The 18,433-nt window shown below is 37.4% G+C and overlaps 1 protein-coding gene across 4 annotated transcripts in view; it reads right to left on the reverse strand.

The window, feature by feature from the left end:
- slc25a21 (solute carrier family 25 member 21) overlaps positions 1–17,437 on the reverse strand; it is a 123,585-nt gene extending 106,148 nt beyond the window's left edge. Inside the window, exons 1-2 of one of the 4 annotated variants that reach the window (XM_028001061.1) lie at positions 16,648–17,437; positions 16,456–16,569 (exon numbers count right to left, since the gene is read on the reverse strand). In XM_028001061.1, the coding sequence (XP_027856862.1) occupies positions 16,456–16,525 (70 nt within the window). In that variant the 5' untranslated portion in view covers positions 16,526–16,569; positions 16,648–17,437. Of the gene's footprint in view, positions 1–16,455 lie in introns of all 4 variants that reach the window. The other 3 variants (XM_028001060.1, XM_028001058.1, XM_028001059.1) reach the window with 3 other exon arrangements.
- Positions 17,438–18,433: the final 996 nt, after the last annotated feature.

The raw sequence follows: 18,433 nt of genomic DNA on the forward strand, positions 1-18,433 counted from the left end.
ATGTGGAGGTTTTGTCTGTCTTGTCAAAGAGCAAAAGGGAAATGAGATATGTAATAATTCTTTGTTGCAGATTCTTAAGAATTTTTCCTCAGTGTTGTAATCTGCTGCAGGAAATGCCAGAATTTATAATTTCAGAGAGATTTTCTATTTATCATTCTGCAAGATGAAATATTCTTTCTAAATAAATATGGCAAAATAAAACCAAAAAAGACATTTTAAAAATATATATTTAGGAACTTGTATTATTTGTCTATTTACATTCCCTAAATCATCTAAATATTAAAACCTATATAGTATGACATCGGTAGTTGAATCCAAATTGCAATGAATGGAATAATTTCTTTTGAATAATTTATCGAAAAGGGAGAACATGGTAGAAATGCACCAAACAAAAAGTCATGCAACACTGCACTATGTTTGCCTTCAAAGTTCACTTTTCCACAAGGATTAGCAGGGATTCTTTGTTGTTACTGTTCCGAAAGTTGGAAGTAGTGGCCCAACAATACTGTAGTGGTTGTGCATGTTTAGAGAGCCACACAAACACTGTCAGACCGCCCAACGGAGGCTGCATGAAAATAACACCCAGCAACATGCTTCGTCTCTGATCTTCGGCGCTGGCTAATGCGATGAAGCTGTCTGCAGGATTGCATGCACATGGGCGCACTCGGCCAAGTACAGTGAATCGCTCCCTCTGCCGACTGCAGCGGGAGAGCTGCTGGCGTTCAGGTGCTGTTCATCTGGCAGAAGTTTCAGGGGCCTGCCTCTGGAGAAAGAAAACAAACCCTGATCTGCTTCCCTGCGAACGGCTCCCAGCGAGCCAGCCAGCAGCCTCCGGGAGGCTTTCCAGCCACTCCGGCCCCTCGGACCAGGATGTTTGGGTTAGAAAATGACTTGCTACTCCCTCAGCCCCTTTCTCTAATTGCCCCAAGGGTAATTACCTTGTCTCCTTCCCACTTAAGACAAACCAAAAGCTATAGAGTTTTTGTATAATGTAGAAATTGAATTTAGGAAAAATTTGTAATATTTGTATAGTCATTATTACAGTTAGAATAATAAATGTACTAAAGTGGGTGCTGTAAATACCAATGAACTACTAAAATAAAGCATACTGGCAACTGGTGGTCTAATAGGGGCTTTGCTTACATTCTTATGTTTACACAGCAGCTTAAAAATGGCTACGATAAAATAATCCAGCAGCAAATATTCTACTAACGGAGCGTTTCCTGAGTAAGCACGATGAAATCGAAATTTGCAAAACCATGTTAGCTTGTGTGTGATCACATATGAGGTGTGCCTCAATAGGAAAAAAAGACCATGTAGCCTCAAATTAAAGCAAACTCTGAATATGACGGGGCTATAATCGCAGACGTATGAGCGTGTCATTTCGTCTTCCTCAAACTGGGGACTGATAGATTGGTGCGGAGCGCAGTTTCTCCCTCGGGTGTGATACATCAGGCTGCAACGGTCCAAGTACCATTATGAAACACACCCGAGAGTACCGCAATTCAGGAAAGAGCAGAACACCAATGGAGCCCTTGAAAGATTTCTTCTTGTGCGGCATAGAAAGGAGACGGGGAGAAATTTTTGAACAACTTTCCTCTAACTCTTACACGGCTAGTATAAACCTGGAAAAGAATCAAAGAGGGGAAAAAAAACTAAATGCTGGAAGACAGAAAGCTTTAATCAAATAGGAATAGGTCGCTAAATGACGTCAAAGTTTACCAAGCTGTCAGAAAGCCTTTAAGGTTTCCGACACACCTTTCCCACCTCACATTTTAAAGTCCTTTTAACGAGATAACCAGAAAAACTACTTAAAAAAACCAAAGAAATATAGCGCTGACCCTTCCTCACATATTGCTGAGCACTGCCAGTCAGCTGGCTGAAAGAGGGGTGCTTAATTTTAGCTCGCTTTCAAGAAGAAACAGAACAACAAGAAATATAAAATTGTCTTGATGCAGAAATGAACGCGAACTACCCATAACTTTAACTGTGGTTGTTTCTACCTGGCTGTAGTAATCCAGCAGTGCCGATCAGCTGTCTGAAAAAAAATTACTCACTTTTCTCTGTTTAGAAGTATTTATGGTCACCAAAAATACACACAATCGTGCTGTGGATAGTAAAGAAATGCAACTCATGACTTTTATAATGGCATCACCATTTTAAACTACAATTAACAAGCTTAGAGCATCATGTCCATAAAGCACCATGAATCTATAGTATTTTCACTCCATGTCAGAATACCAGTACGGTATCATAGCAGCCCGTGTCTAAGTCAGAATAAAAGACAGGAAAAAAAAGCTGAGAAAATTATAGGCTCTGATACATCACTGAAGTTACATTGGGATTTTCAAAAGAGTTGCTCTTTCTTCTATCTTTGAAACTACTTTCTCATTTTGAGGATTTTAACATCAGTGTCTCACTGCAGAAACAGCCGTCAGCCTGTTTGTTTCCTACATGAGCCTGCAGGTGGTTCTTATCAAGAATGCCTCTGCCAGACTGTCTGATTAGTTGCTTAGCATCCTCACTACACATATGGTTACTGGTATAAAGGTATAGCAAGGGTTTAAAAAGACACAAAAGCAAAAGAAAACTTTAGTTCTAGCATTTTGTACGGTTGAAAGATATTTTGTTGGAGATGTCAGAGACGGTGAAAAAGTAACTGGAGTTTTTGCTGGCAATGTGGAGCAGCGCTGCCCATTCCCCCCTCCACATCTTGCTGCATACTGCCAGTCAGCTGGAATAAAGGAAGAAGGCTACTACACTTTTCTCTTGCTCAAGAGAAAGCAACATTTGACTGTTTGGACATATTCTCGTCTGAAAAAAAAAAAAAAGAGAATTAATGTTTCGACTAAACTAATAGAGCACCAACAATCATTCTTATAATGATAAAACTGTTTTGACTGCAGGTAGACCAACTAACTTGAACTGAATTGTTTAATCAACCAGCTAAAATTACCAAAATCATCCAATGCTTTTTTTTCTGGCATTCTGGCATAAATCAAATGTTTAAACATTTGTAAAATGATTTCAAAAGAATAAAATAAACAAATCCTCGTGTTTCTGTGTAAAGAGCAGAAAGGTGCTACTAAGAATTTAGTAGCATACATATATATATATATATATATATATATATATATATATATATATAAAAAAACACACAGACAGAATTTTTTTTTTTTATTAAGATGATGGCAGGTAGCCTGACGGACACCCAACATTAACGTGTTAAACAGTAATAATAATGTTACTCAATATGCATGTTTTATTTTTAAAAAGTACAACAGCAAAAAGAATATTCAGCCAGATAATGGCCTGACTAACTGACACCAGACATCAGCATATTCAACTTGTATTACATTAAATAAATTATTTAATGTAATAAATTATTATCTGAATTATTTTAGAAAGAGAAATTTATAAGCCGTTTGCCCTGTAATTTTATTTACTATGCAAAAAAATCAAAATAATAAATTTATTTTAAAGTTTATCTTATCATCACTGTTAAAATATTAGTGTTTATCATCTTTTTAGTTTTAGTGAACAAAGTGTAAGAAAACATGAGCACAAGGCTTTTAGAAAAATGTGTCAAATAAACAGAAATTTGTGTTTTAAATGTATATAAAAAGATACAATGGGCGTGCCGTGGTGGCGTAGTGGTTAGCGCGACCCGTATTTGGAGGCCTTGAGTCCTCGACGCGGCAGTCGCGGGTTCGACTCCCGGACCCGACGACATTTGCCGCATGTCTTCCCCCCTCTCCTTCCCCCTTTTCTGTCAGCCTACTGTCATATAAGGGACACTAGAGCCCACAAAAGACCCCCTGGAGGGGTAAAAAAAATAAAAAATAAAAAAAAGATACAATGGTGGCCATGAACTTTAGTACTTTTCTTTTACTCCAAGTCATCATTCAGTTAGAATCTGAATCTGGTCCGTGTTAAACGCACAGCGTCAAACCGCTGATGAGGTTTTACTGTCCCACCTCTCGGCCGCCGCTCTTCTTTTATTCGCGACTCGCCTCAAACATCGTAAACAGTGGCGCTTTTCTGTGCCGTCAAACGCATCTCAGTGGGAACTCTTGTCTTTAAAACTCACGCGGACCGCAAAAAATATTTTGTGTCACTCCTGAGTCATGATTTGGACCGCAGTGGAGAGCAAGCGGTTTTCAAGTATCCATGTGTTGAATGAAGGCTTGGAGAAATTTCAGCTTAAATGAAGACGTCTGCTGGAAATATTAACATTTCCAAGGATACCTGTGACAAACTGAACCCAGATGTGATGCGATCATCTCCTATTCTGAGGATAGAACATCTTGGCTAACTGAACTCACTCGCAAGTACATGGAAAAGAATCAGTGAACTTATCCATCTTGATATTGGCTTAAAGACCATGATCTTTCCCAGGCCTTTATGCTAAAAGTACTACAGGGATAAATACAGATTTCTCCCTTCGCATACTATAAAGGAGAAGTAAAAAAAGCTCTCTTCTGCCCTCTATACCTCCGACTTTAAAAATTGTTAAATAGTTGGATAAAAGGCTTATTAACCAGCTGTGCACCTAATTAAATAGCCAGTTTTTTCCATTCCTCCTAATTTGCACAGATGTTAAACTTTGCCCTTTAATCCAAAATGAAAACCAGACCAATTTCAAGCACACATCAGTGTCCTCAGGGTCGCAGCAGATGAACATTAAGACGCTAACACACTGCTCTTTTCAGCAAGCTGGCAGCATCCTCAAAATCTTCATTACTCGCTCTTATTTCAAACAAATTGAGGAGAACTGGTGGATTCCTCCCACAGCTCTTCAGAAACTCTTTCCAGACTGTGACGTTTTCACGTGTCTGCTTTGATTTCGCTGCACGACTTTGATTTCAAAATGATAATGGTAAACAAATTCCATACACAACCTTTCATTCAGCTTTGTTTCTCATTAAATCATCAGATCCACCCCCCGCCCCTCATCCTCTGCCAGTATCTTTCCCAAAATTATGTCATCGTCCAACCACAGGAGGTCAGAAATAATGCAAAGTGTCTCAAAATGTGAGCTTCCCTAATTAAAGCCTTGCCCTGAGACATCTACCAGCATGGCCACCAGGCAGAGGATAGACTTGATCCCTTGAAATGGCATAAATTGGCCCCTGAGCCCAACAAATTGCATTATAATTACTGCATTGGCCCAAAGTGCTGTTCTTCTTGATAGAGTTAACCCAAAAATGGCTAACCCAGCCTCCCGACTGCAGGGCTAAAAAGGGGAGAAGGAATGACAGTTTTTGGCAGACGCTCGCTGCTCAGACCTGTGCTGTAAATCTCTAGCTCATCCAGAGAATCAGCGCACCAAACATCCACACACACACACGCCCACACGCACTAAAACAGGCATGTAATTCAGGGGTTTCATGTTTTTGTTTTTTTGACAGTACTTATTATGTTTATTTATATATCAGTGCTTGCAGCAAGAGCATGAAGGACTTGTAATTATTGGATATGAACTCTGCTGTCAAAATCAGATCTAAAAAAATAAAAAGAAGAAGAAGAAATGTTTGCTATGACCCTGACCTTTTCGTTTATGAAGATTTTCTGAAACAATAGTGAATCAAAACAGGGGGAAAAAAGGCAGGATTAGCAATTCATCCAGCGTTAACCTTTACTGCAAGAGAACGACCCCGTGTGTCTGACCTGCTACCAACCGTAGATACGGGTTGCGGGGCAGGAGGTTAAATGCCCAATTCAAGAGTTTTCAACACACGTCAGAGTTCATAAGGAACAAAGTGTTGGAGAATAAACAGAAAGCATGTTGTGGCTGTTGAGAAGCGAAATCCAGATGAAACAAAAAGTGTTATTCTTGCATTTGTTGTTTCTCTGATATGTTTTAATCTCTGTGTAGTAACCTAAATATTGGTGATAGAACATCAAGGTTATATACATGAAAGGAACGATGACAGCGGCCCAGTCTCTACTTTGAAGGTAAAGACTGTTTAAAGATTTGTTTAAACTGAGCATAAATACCAAAGCTGACAACTCAAAAATAAACACACACATCACAACATAATCCAAATACACGAAAACACAAAAAACCTCACACATACACCACTGCTTACATGTAGATTTCCACCCACAAACCCATCCAATTATAGCCTCCTTACCAGCAAATATATGTCACAGAAATGCCCAACACGCAGAAACAAACAGAACACAAACCTGACTCTTACATTACAACACAACCCCATCCACACACACACTCACTTTTTTTCTTCATAAATACATATTCCAGATGGATGCAGCCATACACACAGCCAATTCCCACAACTGCATACTTTGTCTCTTTTTTTCCCTGCTCCTTCCCTACTTAGTGTAAGTGCTCAATTAAGCATTGCTTGTTGAGCTGATTTCCTCTCCCACTTTTATTGACGTTGCCATGTGCTGTACAGTGTTTGCGTTCGGTTTTCTGGTACCCTGGAAATTTTGAGTGATGTCGGCTTTTCATTTACGTCTGTCCTCCTCCAAGGCCGTTTCACGCTAATCATATTATAATAACTTGTGCTCCTGGACAGCTAAATGAAGTGGTGAAATAGGAGCCCATGATAAAGAGACAGCATTGTATTACAACCCTGAATCAGCTGCAACCATGACAACATTTAGTTATTAATATTAGATTATTAATTGTTAGTGTATGAAAGCAGCTGTGTCATTTGCCTGAAATGTTACACACACACAAACACATTCTTGTAGTGGTATTATATAAAATTCTAATAAGTGAATGTTTATTCTGAAGCCTTATTTAAAATAAACTATTAACAATTCTGGCTTACGATAAACTAACACGTAGCTAAGGTGTACTTTATCTACAAAACAAATTAGTTGAAACTTGACATTGTTTAGCACATTCAAAACATAAATGCTCAATTCATTAAAGAAACTGAAAGACTGAAAACTGTTCATAGTCTTGCCATTCAGCAGAAAACTGGTCGATTGTGTATTATGATCAAAGGAAATAAGCTATGCTTGCTATTATAAAGGTTTTGTTTTATTCATTCATTTTTTTTCTTTACATTTATTCAATTTAACATTTTATTTATTCTGAGTCTTCTGTGCATGTCTTCTTCTATTTTTCTGCGTCCTACAACAGCTTGTTTTATTCCAACAATTTGTCATAGATCAACAAAACCACCTTTGGGTTTTTATTTGAAACTATTGCACCATAACACCATTACTATGCGTTTGAGTAAAAATACACGTTTTATTTGGGGAAATGTTCCAATTGGTTTTTGCGTTGATTTTTTATTTTTTTTTTAAAGGTCATTATCAGGCTGTAATACTGAAATATTGCACTGTAATAATCCCATCAGCGTTCATACGTCATCTATTCCGGTTGAGTGTAATTGCCCGTAATGCGGTGCGTGTGATCTTTTCGATGTTGTGCTGATGTCCTGAAACCGCGCGCGCCCTCCTTCCCGTCACGCTTCACACTCAGGCCGCCGCGCGACACCAGATCGCGGTGAGTAAGGAGCTCCCCTAAACCCATTTACTGAACCATTCTCATTAATCATTGAGATAACGTCAAGATCTCAGAATGAACCCATGCATTCATTATTTTTCCCCCCTTTTTACTTAAAGTTAATTATGCCTTCAATACAGGTTTGTAGATCTATTCTACAACCTGGAGGACACTTGTCTTCAAAAACATTATCAGTTTTAAACTTGCACGCTTTTTTTTGGTTGTGCTTTTTAGATGCACAAAAACATAAGTAGCGTTGTTGAAATTACCATCTAGCGTAGATATAAATATGAGAGCGGCCACCTCAATTAAAACTGATGAGTGTTATATAACAAAAAGAGAAAAACTAAGACTATTTCTTTCTTGTTTATGTCGTATTTTAATGTAGGGAAATACGAAATCAATATTTCGATATAGATTTTTATCTGCAAGTATACTGTATAAAAAGAGAGGCAAGGAAATGAGATGCAATTGCTTTATTTAGAGGTAATGCGTGTGCGAGTGTGTGTGTATATAGAGATATTTCTTTAACCATAAGCATGACCATATTTCCCAAAAATAAAACAGAGCGGTTACTTTCGACTCGAAAGTGTTGTAGTTGTAGATAGCCGTGCAATGAAAAGACGATAAATAAGTTAGTTAATCTGCGTGACTTTTAAATTGTTACACATGTTTTACAAATGCGCTTCGGTTCATTATTAACATTAAACACCGTTATCATTCTTCTTCGGCACTCTTTGAATCAATAAGACCCTTTTCCCGTTCATCTAACTTCTCCTGACATTTTGATTAACATTTATAATTAGTGGGAAACGATCATTAATTCGTATGCTTATTTTGATATTGATTAGCGTGTTATTATTATTTTTGTTCCATTCTTAAATGAGGGGTTACTTTAACTAAAGCACGATCAACTTAATCATTTGGAGAAAGTCACATATTGCCAAAGAACTGGTAGGTCCATCAAGAGGAAAACTCTTTTCTCGTGCTTTTACGAGAATGACAGCGGAGCTGCGCTGATGATGAATCCTGACCTCGTTGCAGGACGGACGTGTCTACAACAAAGCACACGTGTGCCCGGTTAAGTAGCCATCCTTCACCACCATCATGGCCCATTTTAACCGTCTCAGCATGCCTGAACATCTGTCTGTCAAGGATGGAACCAAAAAAAAAAAAAAGTAAATGGGTGGCATTTAATGAGAGCCAAAGCACACATCAAAATGTGAGCACTGCGCAGGAGGACTGAAGACAAAAAAGATGGGAAGCAGAGGGAGCCGAGCAGATCCATCCAGAACCAACATTACTTCAAACATGAGGTCATCTAAACATCTGTCCACAACATGTCCGCCAGAAGTTCAATCAAAGCCCTCCTCTCCCGAAACATGTACAATTGTTTCTGGAAATAAATATTAGTCCTAATTCGACTGTGATTGGTTGCTGCCACGAGGGAATTGCGGAGGGAAAAAAAGCTGAAAAGTGCGAGTGAGCGCGCGAACTGGCACAACGCGCGCACGTGCATTTTCTTCAACTTTATTTATTTTATTTTCCTCCTCTCTCCTCTTTTCTTCCTCTCTTTCATTTAGGGTAATGGGCTTTATTTGTTCTTCCTCGACTGATTTCAGCCCCCCCCCCGTTTAAAACCAATTAAATGGAAAGGGTTGCGGTGCAGCCGGAGCGAGGCTCTGACAGTCTGGAGGGAGAGCTGCGGCAATTACATCTGTCTCATGTCGTCACAGTCCATTTGCTGGAGACGGATCGATTTACTCATGGAGTTTAAAAAAAAAAAAAAAAAAAAGAAAAAGCTCCCAGCGAGGAAATAACAAAGGACTTAGAAAAAAGACATTACAGCAAAGATCGTATAACTAGATAGATTAGCTATTTATACAGTTACTGCACTCTTTATTTCATCATTGTTTATTTTCTTTAAGATTTCAGCTTCCATTTTGATTTTATTTTTATTTACAAGTTGCCTCTAGTTTTTGTTCTTATTTCTGTTTAGACCCCAATGACAAGTTGCAGAGCAGTCAAGCATCAATCTCCCTGTACCTGAAAGTAACGACAGAAACTTAAAAAACTTTACATACCTTTCCCATAAAACTCATCCAGCATGGAGCTACTACCCCCTTGTGGACATAATGCGAATGACATCAAAATGACAAAAAAAGGTGTTTTTCACCACTAAGTCCAAAGCAGGTTTTTAACACAAAAACAGTCCTCTCATTCATAATGATGACCCATTATTCAATATTGTAATGGGCAATATTGTAAACACTTATTGTTTAAGTGTTCTGGTTCCAAGAGAAAAAAGCATTTACTGGAACAAAAAGATTTTTAAAAAAAAATCCTCTTCTTGATGTGGAAATTCTGACTGGGAGGACAATAAGTCCCAGGTTTAGTATTCAATACAGTTTCAAGCATACAGACATGTAGGGAAGGTTGTTGATATAACTATGTCTCTAGATATAATGTGTCATAATGATGTATTGCTAATTGTAGTTAGCACCAAAACAAATAGAAAATCCCAGTCATTTTCAGATTTGTAACTAGAACACTCAGATTTCTGGGACAAATTGAATGCAGCATTAATGTAAGGACAATATAAACTGAAAATATCATGTTCACAATGTCAACTGGTGCTATGTTAATATAGCACCAGCACTCCAATATTTGACTGGAGTGCAAATATTGTTGGTCATAGTAACATTTTGATATAGTTGCAACAAAAGAGTTGACATATCTTACTGCTAAAACTTTTGTAAACCTCTCCACGGCCAATGAATGTCTCTCAGGAAAGGGAGGACTGGACTATGCCAGATGGTGGAGTTAAGGTTGCTAGAGGAGTTGCGAAGGCTGAAGTAGTTAAAGATGATACCAATGATGAGGATCTGCTATCTGACAAAGCTCAAGGACAAACAAAACAATATGGAAAAGCTCAAAATAAAGCCTCTTTAGAGTGGCAGCCTTGTTTTTGTGTGAATTATTTATACATTTGTAAGGCAGGAGCATGTACAGAGCAGAGGTTAACACATATGGAAAAGGTTTTTTGGGGGGTTTTTTTCATTCCACTGGACAATTACAAATTAAAAAGACAAATAATGGGGTCACTTTACATGATTTTAGGACTTTATCGCTTATTCTAAAAGTGTTAGCCCATGTTGTTCACTCAATGTTTGTTTTAAACTGTTCAATCTGGCAGATTCAGTCATATTTGTACAACGTGAGCTTAACCACTCAGTTTACCATCCGTCTTAGTTGCAAAGTACTCCAGATTCCCATCATGGGATTTTGCTAGCACCTGACATCAACCAGAAAAAAAACCCAAATATGTTTTCTTATTTCTTTCCAGATAATTTACAGATAAAATTGTGCTTTCATACTAGTTCTGCTTCAACTTAGTCATCATAAAGTTGAAGTCTTAAAAATACACAGTCTTGAATGGAGATCAATTTACTCAGTTTAGGTAAAAAATATTCTCCAAAGCATTTAGGACTTCCACAATTTTGGACACAATGAAAGTTCAAACTGAACTCCTGGCTCCTTTAGCAAGTCAACAATCAAAAAGCATGTTTCTATTTTTTTTTTCTTTTTTGCTAAGATTTATTGCACAGTCGGCTGGATCAGTCTTTACTTCATCACCTGTAAGGTTTTAAAGAGTCTTCATGGACTGGCACCGTAGTGTCTGATAGATCATTTAATCACTTGCAGCCCTACCAGAGCTCTAAGGTTGTCAAACCAGCTATTTTTACAAGTTCCTAGATCCAGGAAAAAGTAGAAAAAAAAACAACAAAAAGAACAGTCCATTTTTGGTTTCAGCACCAACACTCTCTTTTCAAGTAAGATCTATCCAAACCAAGGAACTAGTTTTTATTTAAATTAATAAGAAAAAACTATTTGCTTGGCTTCAGTTTAACACTGGATGTGAAGGGGCTCAGAGCTGTATTTCAGAGCTGTTTCTAATGGTTTCATTCTTTGGGTACACTTTTTCATAGATATAAAAATCCCTATTTTTATATGCATTTCTTTTTAATTAGCCTTCACAAAAGCTTGCTGTAAATTAGATTGATTTCAGATGTAATTAATAAGTAAAATAAGTCTAATTCTGAAACCTTTTTTAAACCATGACTGTCTTAATAAAATTATAAAAAAAACAAATAAATAAAAAAAAGTAAAATATGCAATTATTTAGGGGCTCAAGATAGTCAGAATTTAAGAAATATAATCTCTTCTCAAACAAATGTCAACTAAGATTATAATTTTTACTTCTTATCGTCTTGACACAGATATGGAGCTCAGTTGTGGAGAACTTAAGACTTTAGAAAGCCCAAATGCAGCGTTTTGCTCCTGAACTACATTTAAAAGAAGCCCAGAGACAAAGGAGCATATAAATTATATCTCTCCACTCTTGTTAACACCAAACCGAAGGCAGAAAAAAATGTCCTGGTGGGGAGGTGAAGGTATGGAGAAACACTAAGCCCATTTTCCTCACATAAAACTTCTGTCCCCTGCATGCCCCCATCAGTCTTAGTGAAGACAGATGAGAGCCCCTCAAGCTTCGGGATAGGAGTTCAAGTCAACCGGTTAGCACGCCCAGGAGACCTGTGAGGTGATAACAGAGCTGGACTATAGGCTATGTAACAAGTAACATCAAATAAGCCGTATAATGTATCTAGCGTTTCATAAAAGCATAATTCTTTCATTGTTTACTTGAACAACATTAGAAAGGTGACTCTGGGATGGATTCTCAGCTCTTAATCTCTATACATTCAGGCTGTCGAACACAGTGCTGTTCATAAGCATAAGTAAGTTCATAAAATGTAGTAAATAAAGTTCATCAACTACGTTTGCCCCAAAATATACTCTAAAAGTTAACAAAACTTTCAATTAAATAGTAAACAAACTGAGAGAACCCAAACATGCAAACTGTCTTGAATATGATTTACATCCACTTGTCAACAGAAGAGCAAATACCATGCCACTCAACTTGCTGAAATGCTCTGAAACATCAGTTAGCCTAAAAAATTAGGAAATAGTTTTGTGATCCCGTATAGTCAACAGAAGTCAGCTTGTTCAGCTGGAAAAACTAACATGGAATAGAAACAATCTGCACTTGTTCCTGGTGCCAGATCGGATGACACATCCGGCTTTTTTCCCCCCTTCATTGCGTGGGATCACGCAACGGATTCTTAAGACCAAAAATTAACAGAGGCAAGGTTTGCCAACAAATAACATGGCTCATTAGGAATGATGAGCAAATGTAAATATCCCGATGTCGTCAAGCTTTCTGAGCAGTCTTTGAAATGCAGTCGTTATTAAAAATCATCAAGGCGTGAAGCTAGATGTGAAGCATGAAAAACGTGTAGAAGATGAAAGAGTTTTGTCAAGCATCCACACTTGTTCTCTACACTTTTAATAATTCTTGCAAACAAAAACTCACAGCCATGGCGGAAAAAAGGTAAACACATTAATGTAACCGACTTTGTGGAGTATTCATCTGCATTGACCAATCAAGAAAGAGCTCATGTTAAACTTGTTTTCTCTACATCTGCACAAGATACATCAAACTGAGTTATTATTGTGCTTTTGAGAGTTATCAGACCTGTATTTTTTAAATATAAGCATCAATAAAATGTTTTTTTGTTGTTTTTTTAACTATGTGTTGACATTTTATCAAATCAGTAGTAATCGCCATCTGTTTATTTGAGCATGATGAGGCCTCGTCAGAGATAATATATATACATATTTTTTTCCCAAATCAGGAAATGCTCCATACATACGCCGTCCAACAATCTTCAGTGTTTCAGCTCTTACTAATGTAAAATTAAAGCTTGTTTAGCCCTTGCTACTATCACAGGTACTCTGAATAAAGTTTGAGAAAATGTAAAACTCTTCAACAAAAGTAAAATGTTTTTTTTCTTCTTTAAGGGATTGTTCCTTCTATTCAGTGTTTTCAACAAAGGTGGAGAAAAAGTGGTGGTAATCTGAGCTGAACATTATGAGCGTAACGCATGTAGAGAGTTTTAATAAGAGGGAAGGAATATGAATGAATTTCTCACACGTTTTTTTGACATAGTTGCACTCGGCAGTGGGCAACCAGCTCTGCTCGTTTATCTCATCTGTGCACGCCCTCAGCAGTGGCATCTTCGCAGTGACGGTTTCTTGGTGCAGTATTTGCCAATATTAGATAAAGGCTGGGTAAGAATACAGTAGCAACAGAAAACATCGCAACATGGGAAAATGTGGTTGAATATGTTGAAAACAAACCCTGAAAATGAAGCATGATCTCTCTGGGTGCTTGGCTTTCATTGACTTTTAAGGTGCATGTTTAAATGTCTCCATTGCCGTATTAGTAGCGATACAGAAGGAGCTGCTTCTGCTGCTTCAGCCAGCTCATTTCAGCACAAAATTCCTGCATAACTTTTCAAATTACACGTAGTGTATTTTTAAAATATTGGTCATGGACTGCCCTAAATTTCAAATATCGGTCTTGGCCATAGACCAGTATGTAACAGTCAACCTCCAATGTACATTTTCAGATGTAAAAAAGCAAAAAAAGATAGTTACAGTCTGTCTTGTAAAGGAGCAGATAAGATGCACTATAAATCATCTTGCAAAGTTTTGCACAGATACCACTGTTTCATAATCTGAATAATGTTGTATTTATTGATTACCACCTATGCAGAATGAGGTTGCACTGTTACTTTGCAGTCTCATTCTCATTAAAACCTCATTGACTGGTTTTAAGAAATTCACTTTTGATTTTTCAATCTTACTATTAGGACACTTAAATTTTCAAGCAGTTCTAAAAAAAAAAAAAAAAACCCATGATGTTAGCATTTATAGTTCTTGAAATCAACTAAAATAAGAACAGGTAGTTTCACCAAATCGGTTTACGTACTGATAATTGTTTGACAGTATCTCTTGCCATCTGGAGGCTCAGGAAAGCTGTACAAACATTTTAACTGCCATATCGCGAGCTAATGCTTAGCTCTGGGTCATTCCCGTTTTACTTTAACTGAGCAAATGCTTCATGTCAATATGTAAATATCCCAAGTTTGCAATAAGTCACTGCTGAAAGTGACAAACAGTCTGAAGTTTAAATTGGCAAAGGTTAGCAAATACACACAAACATTCACACCGTCAAACTTCCTGGTTAAGAACAATGGACATATTTATATGCAGAATAAAACAACACACCAACCCAAGTTGAAATGCCAACATTATGCATGCATTATGACTTTTAAAATAATTTGCAATTATTATTTTAAAATGCATAACACAAGAGTAGTAAGCTGAAGTCCTGCTTAATGTTTAAAAATGATCAGGGACGCATCGCCATGAAGACATATTCACTGCTTAGGAGTCCGAGAAGAGTAGCTTCATGCAATGATAGGAATTAATACATAATGCAACCCAGTGGTGCAGAGAGAAACTTAAGCGTAGTCATGAAGTCAAACTAAACCTTAACAGCCACAAGAAATGTGTAACTAAAACAGCTCGACAGTTTTTTCTTAAGTAATCTACCAAAATAAGGTATTCTGGAGAAAAGAGGACAAAGTAAAATAGAGAGTATAATTTTCTGTACATTAAATTATTGTAATAGTGGCTTTACATGTGCATGCAAATTAAAGAAAAGAAAAATCAGTTAATTAAAAACAGCACAAAGAGCCCAGGATTATGCGCTTTCCAGATAAATAGTGGCATTTTATAGCACAATCACATAACTGTGTTAACTTCAGTCGTTCAAAAATGCTACGTATATCAAATTTGACTTAGAATTTTACTTTGAAATTTAACATTTGGATAATCCTTACCCTATATTGTCTAGTGATTTGCAAATCTATTGTCATGTTTAGTATAACTCAATTCAAATATGGATCTTGTATTCTACAGTTTTCAACACTTTCTTTTTCTGTTGCTGCCTCTATGCTTTCCTCTCATCCCCTTCATTTTGAACTCTACTAGTGTCTCCCCTTAGTGTCTGCACTTTGTAACTACACTTAATTTTTCAGCTCAACACTTTAAAGTCCTGTTCAAACATTTAATACAGGTGGTTATTTGTAATGGAATATGGATCCAAATCCCATCACCGTCTATCCCATTGAAAATTAGGCTCCCGTCACATTCAAATGATTGCAAGAGACACCAGTCCATCCCTCATGTCCCCATCAAAATACCTACATTTAACATTTCTACCACTTTTATATAAATCTGGGGCATTCTGTCTACATAGACAGTAATAAATTAATGTTAATTTCGTTATCTTTGTTGCCTGTGCCTGACTTGAAAAACGTTGCATGCACACCTTACCATTAATAGTTCTACATAGTTTAGCTATTAATGACCTTTTAAAAAAAAAAAATAATAATCTTTTTTGCTACGTTAACCCTGAGGGAGACCGCTAGAAAATTGCACTTCCTTAGTTTACTGAAACTTAATGTCTACCTTGTCACCATAAATATTCAGTCAAAGCTCGTACTTCTGAATTTCTTAACTCATTCAAACGGCACATAACTTTATACATATTATTTCTCGATGCTGCATGAAAATGTAGGTGATTAACAGCATGCTTACTGGTTCATTTTGAACCCTGTCCAGGTCAAGTATGTTGAGATAGCGTCTGTGTCGCACGAAGTGCAAATAATGTTACCTTTAGTCGAAAAGGGAAACACGGCTACGCATGCGTAAACATGCGCAAACGGCGTAAAGCGAGTGTACGTAAAACGGGTGGGAACCATCTTGGTGAGAAACGCTAACTCTTTGTGACCTAAACATCTCTCGTTGAAGCCGCGTATGCGTTTCAGCTGCGAGAGTACAACAATAAACACGCGCCAGTTCCGCAATGATTTGTTTAATGGAAATAACTCAAGAGGAGCTGCCCCTTAAAGCACTTAATACACAGCGGCTAGAACTGTTGCGTAATCGGAACAAAGGCGTCAAAAATTAATGGCTGTGGATAATTAACTCACCAGCGGATCCACCGGCTATAATCTGATGGGAGGCTTCGCGGAGCACGCTCCTTGGCTTGTTGGTTGTCATTTTTTTTTTGTTTGTTTTGGCTCTTGGGTGAGGTCTCAACTCTGGGAACGTGGAGGAAAGCTGTTAAGAACCGTGCATTTAACCTGTCAGACATAAAGCAGTTGCTTCAGTGTTACAAACCTCCGTCTCCAGTTGCTACGAGGTTACTCGGCGTGTGTCTCGCTGCTCAAAGTTCACGTCCCTCTGCACGCGCTAGACTGCAACGGTGAGATCTCTCCGCGTGCCACCGGCTAACTCCGCTAAGCTAACATGGAAACCGTTCCCACCACTCACCTACTCTTTAAATATGCCCTCGTATGTCCTTTCTAAAGTGGTGTTTTGTACACATATTCACACTACAAACTCCATTTTACAGTCTGTACTATAAAAGTTTAAAACACACAATGAACTCAATTTATTTTTATTACGTTAAATTACGGTTAGAAGCATTAATAATATTGCAAGTAGTATCTTGAAATGCTTTTGTTGTTAGCTTGTCATTTGAAACTCCGGTACCCGTGAGCCAAAATGGACCGATTATTCAATTTAATATGTAAATATTCTGCTGATTTGCTTCTTTGTATGGTAGCCCTGGTGCGAGACCCTTCACAACAAAAGGTAAACCATCAGGTGCCAAATATTTGTCGCTGTTAACAGGTTGCCTATTTTGATTGTGTGAAATTATCAACAAATATCCAGATTCAAAAAGTTATTTGAGATAAGTTAGCATGTTCAGGTGTTAGAGGTTTGATTAAAGTATCATGGGTGGAAAATAGGTTGCAGTTTAGCTAATCTTGTCTCTACTAGTGTAGTTCTTGCTTGATTGTGCTTTTGTACACTTAGCACAAACAGAAAGGAGCTTAATTTGTTAATTTTTATGTCTCTTATTTTGGTTAAAATAAGACAATATGAGAAGTGGATATCTATAAAATTGTATAATAAAAAAGAACTATATGAAAGATAAAAAGCTGCTGGTTTACTGTTTGTTTTCCCCCAAGATTTGTGGTCCTTTGTTAGAACCCAGGATTTTTGTGTGTGTTTTTTTTGCCTAATAGGTTTTCTACACCAACCTTTCTCATTACGTCTGCAGCACAAATAATGACTAGAGCCAGTGAAATGCAATGAGGGTTTACTGTAAAAATATGAAAAAGCCCATCTATTACTCTGCATCTTTGCTATTAAATAATTTTTTAAAAATGATTTAAACGCTTGTAAAGCAAGCGGTCTAGGCTGCATTTCAGGCCCAAAGAATGGAGGAATTTTTCTTCTTTGTTGGCGAGAGATGAATGCTCCCAATAATTCAGCAGTGAACCTTATAATGAGTTTTTCCCTTTATAAGCGAGCAACTCGGGAACAACAAGGGTTTCAGACAAGCTATAAAAATCTGGCATTTACAGCTTAAATTTGGCAAGAAAACGCCATTACTACATTGACCTTCTTGGACAAGAAAAAGCCGAACAGCTTCCCGATGCGTAACTAGCACACAGGGTGATTATTCGGTTAATGGATTGAAAGAATGATGAAAATTTGTTTATAAAACTTCTTTTTTTTTCTCTCCCTCAAGAATTATTGGTGCATGAAGTTTCCTGGATTTTTGTGCTTTGTTTTTGTTTTGCATAGTAAACAGAGGCATTTTTTACTAAAATCGTTTGTGATAAAACAAGTTTATGGGTTTTAATTGTTCGATATCTGAAAAAATATTCAGGAATAATTGAAGTAAGGACGAATTGCAACAGCTTTTCAAATATATTGCTGGACAAAAGTTTCAAATTTAAAGTATCAGCGTGACACCAAGGATAAATGCTTCGTCTCAGCTACATACAAAGCCAGAGATTTCTCACTTGGACTGATGTTTTGGATCAATTTAGAGAACAATTTTTATAGGTCAGGTGATTTTTATTTAAAGTGGTGGCATTTCAAATAGTCAAA

Source organism: Xiphophorus couchianus, chromosome 19, assembly GCF_001444195.1.
Source record: "Xiphophorus couchianus chromosome 19, X_couchianus-1.0, whole genome shotgun sequence".
Classification (NCBI taxonomy): Eukaryota; Metazoa; Chordata; class Actinopteri; order Cyprinodontiformes; family Poeciliidae; genus Xiphophorus; species Xiphophorus couchianus.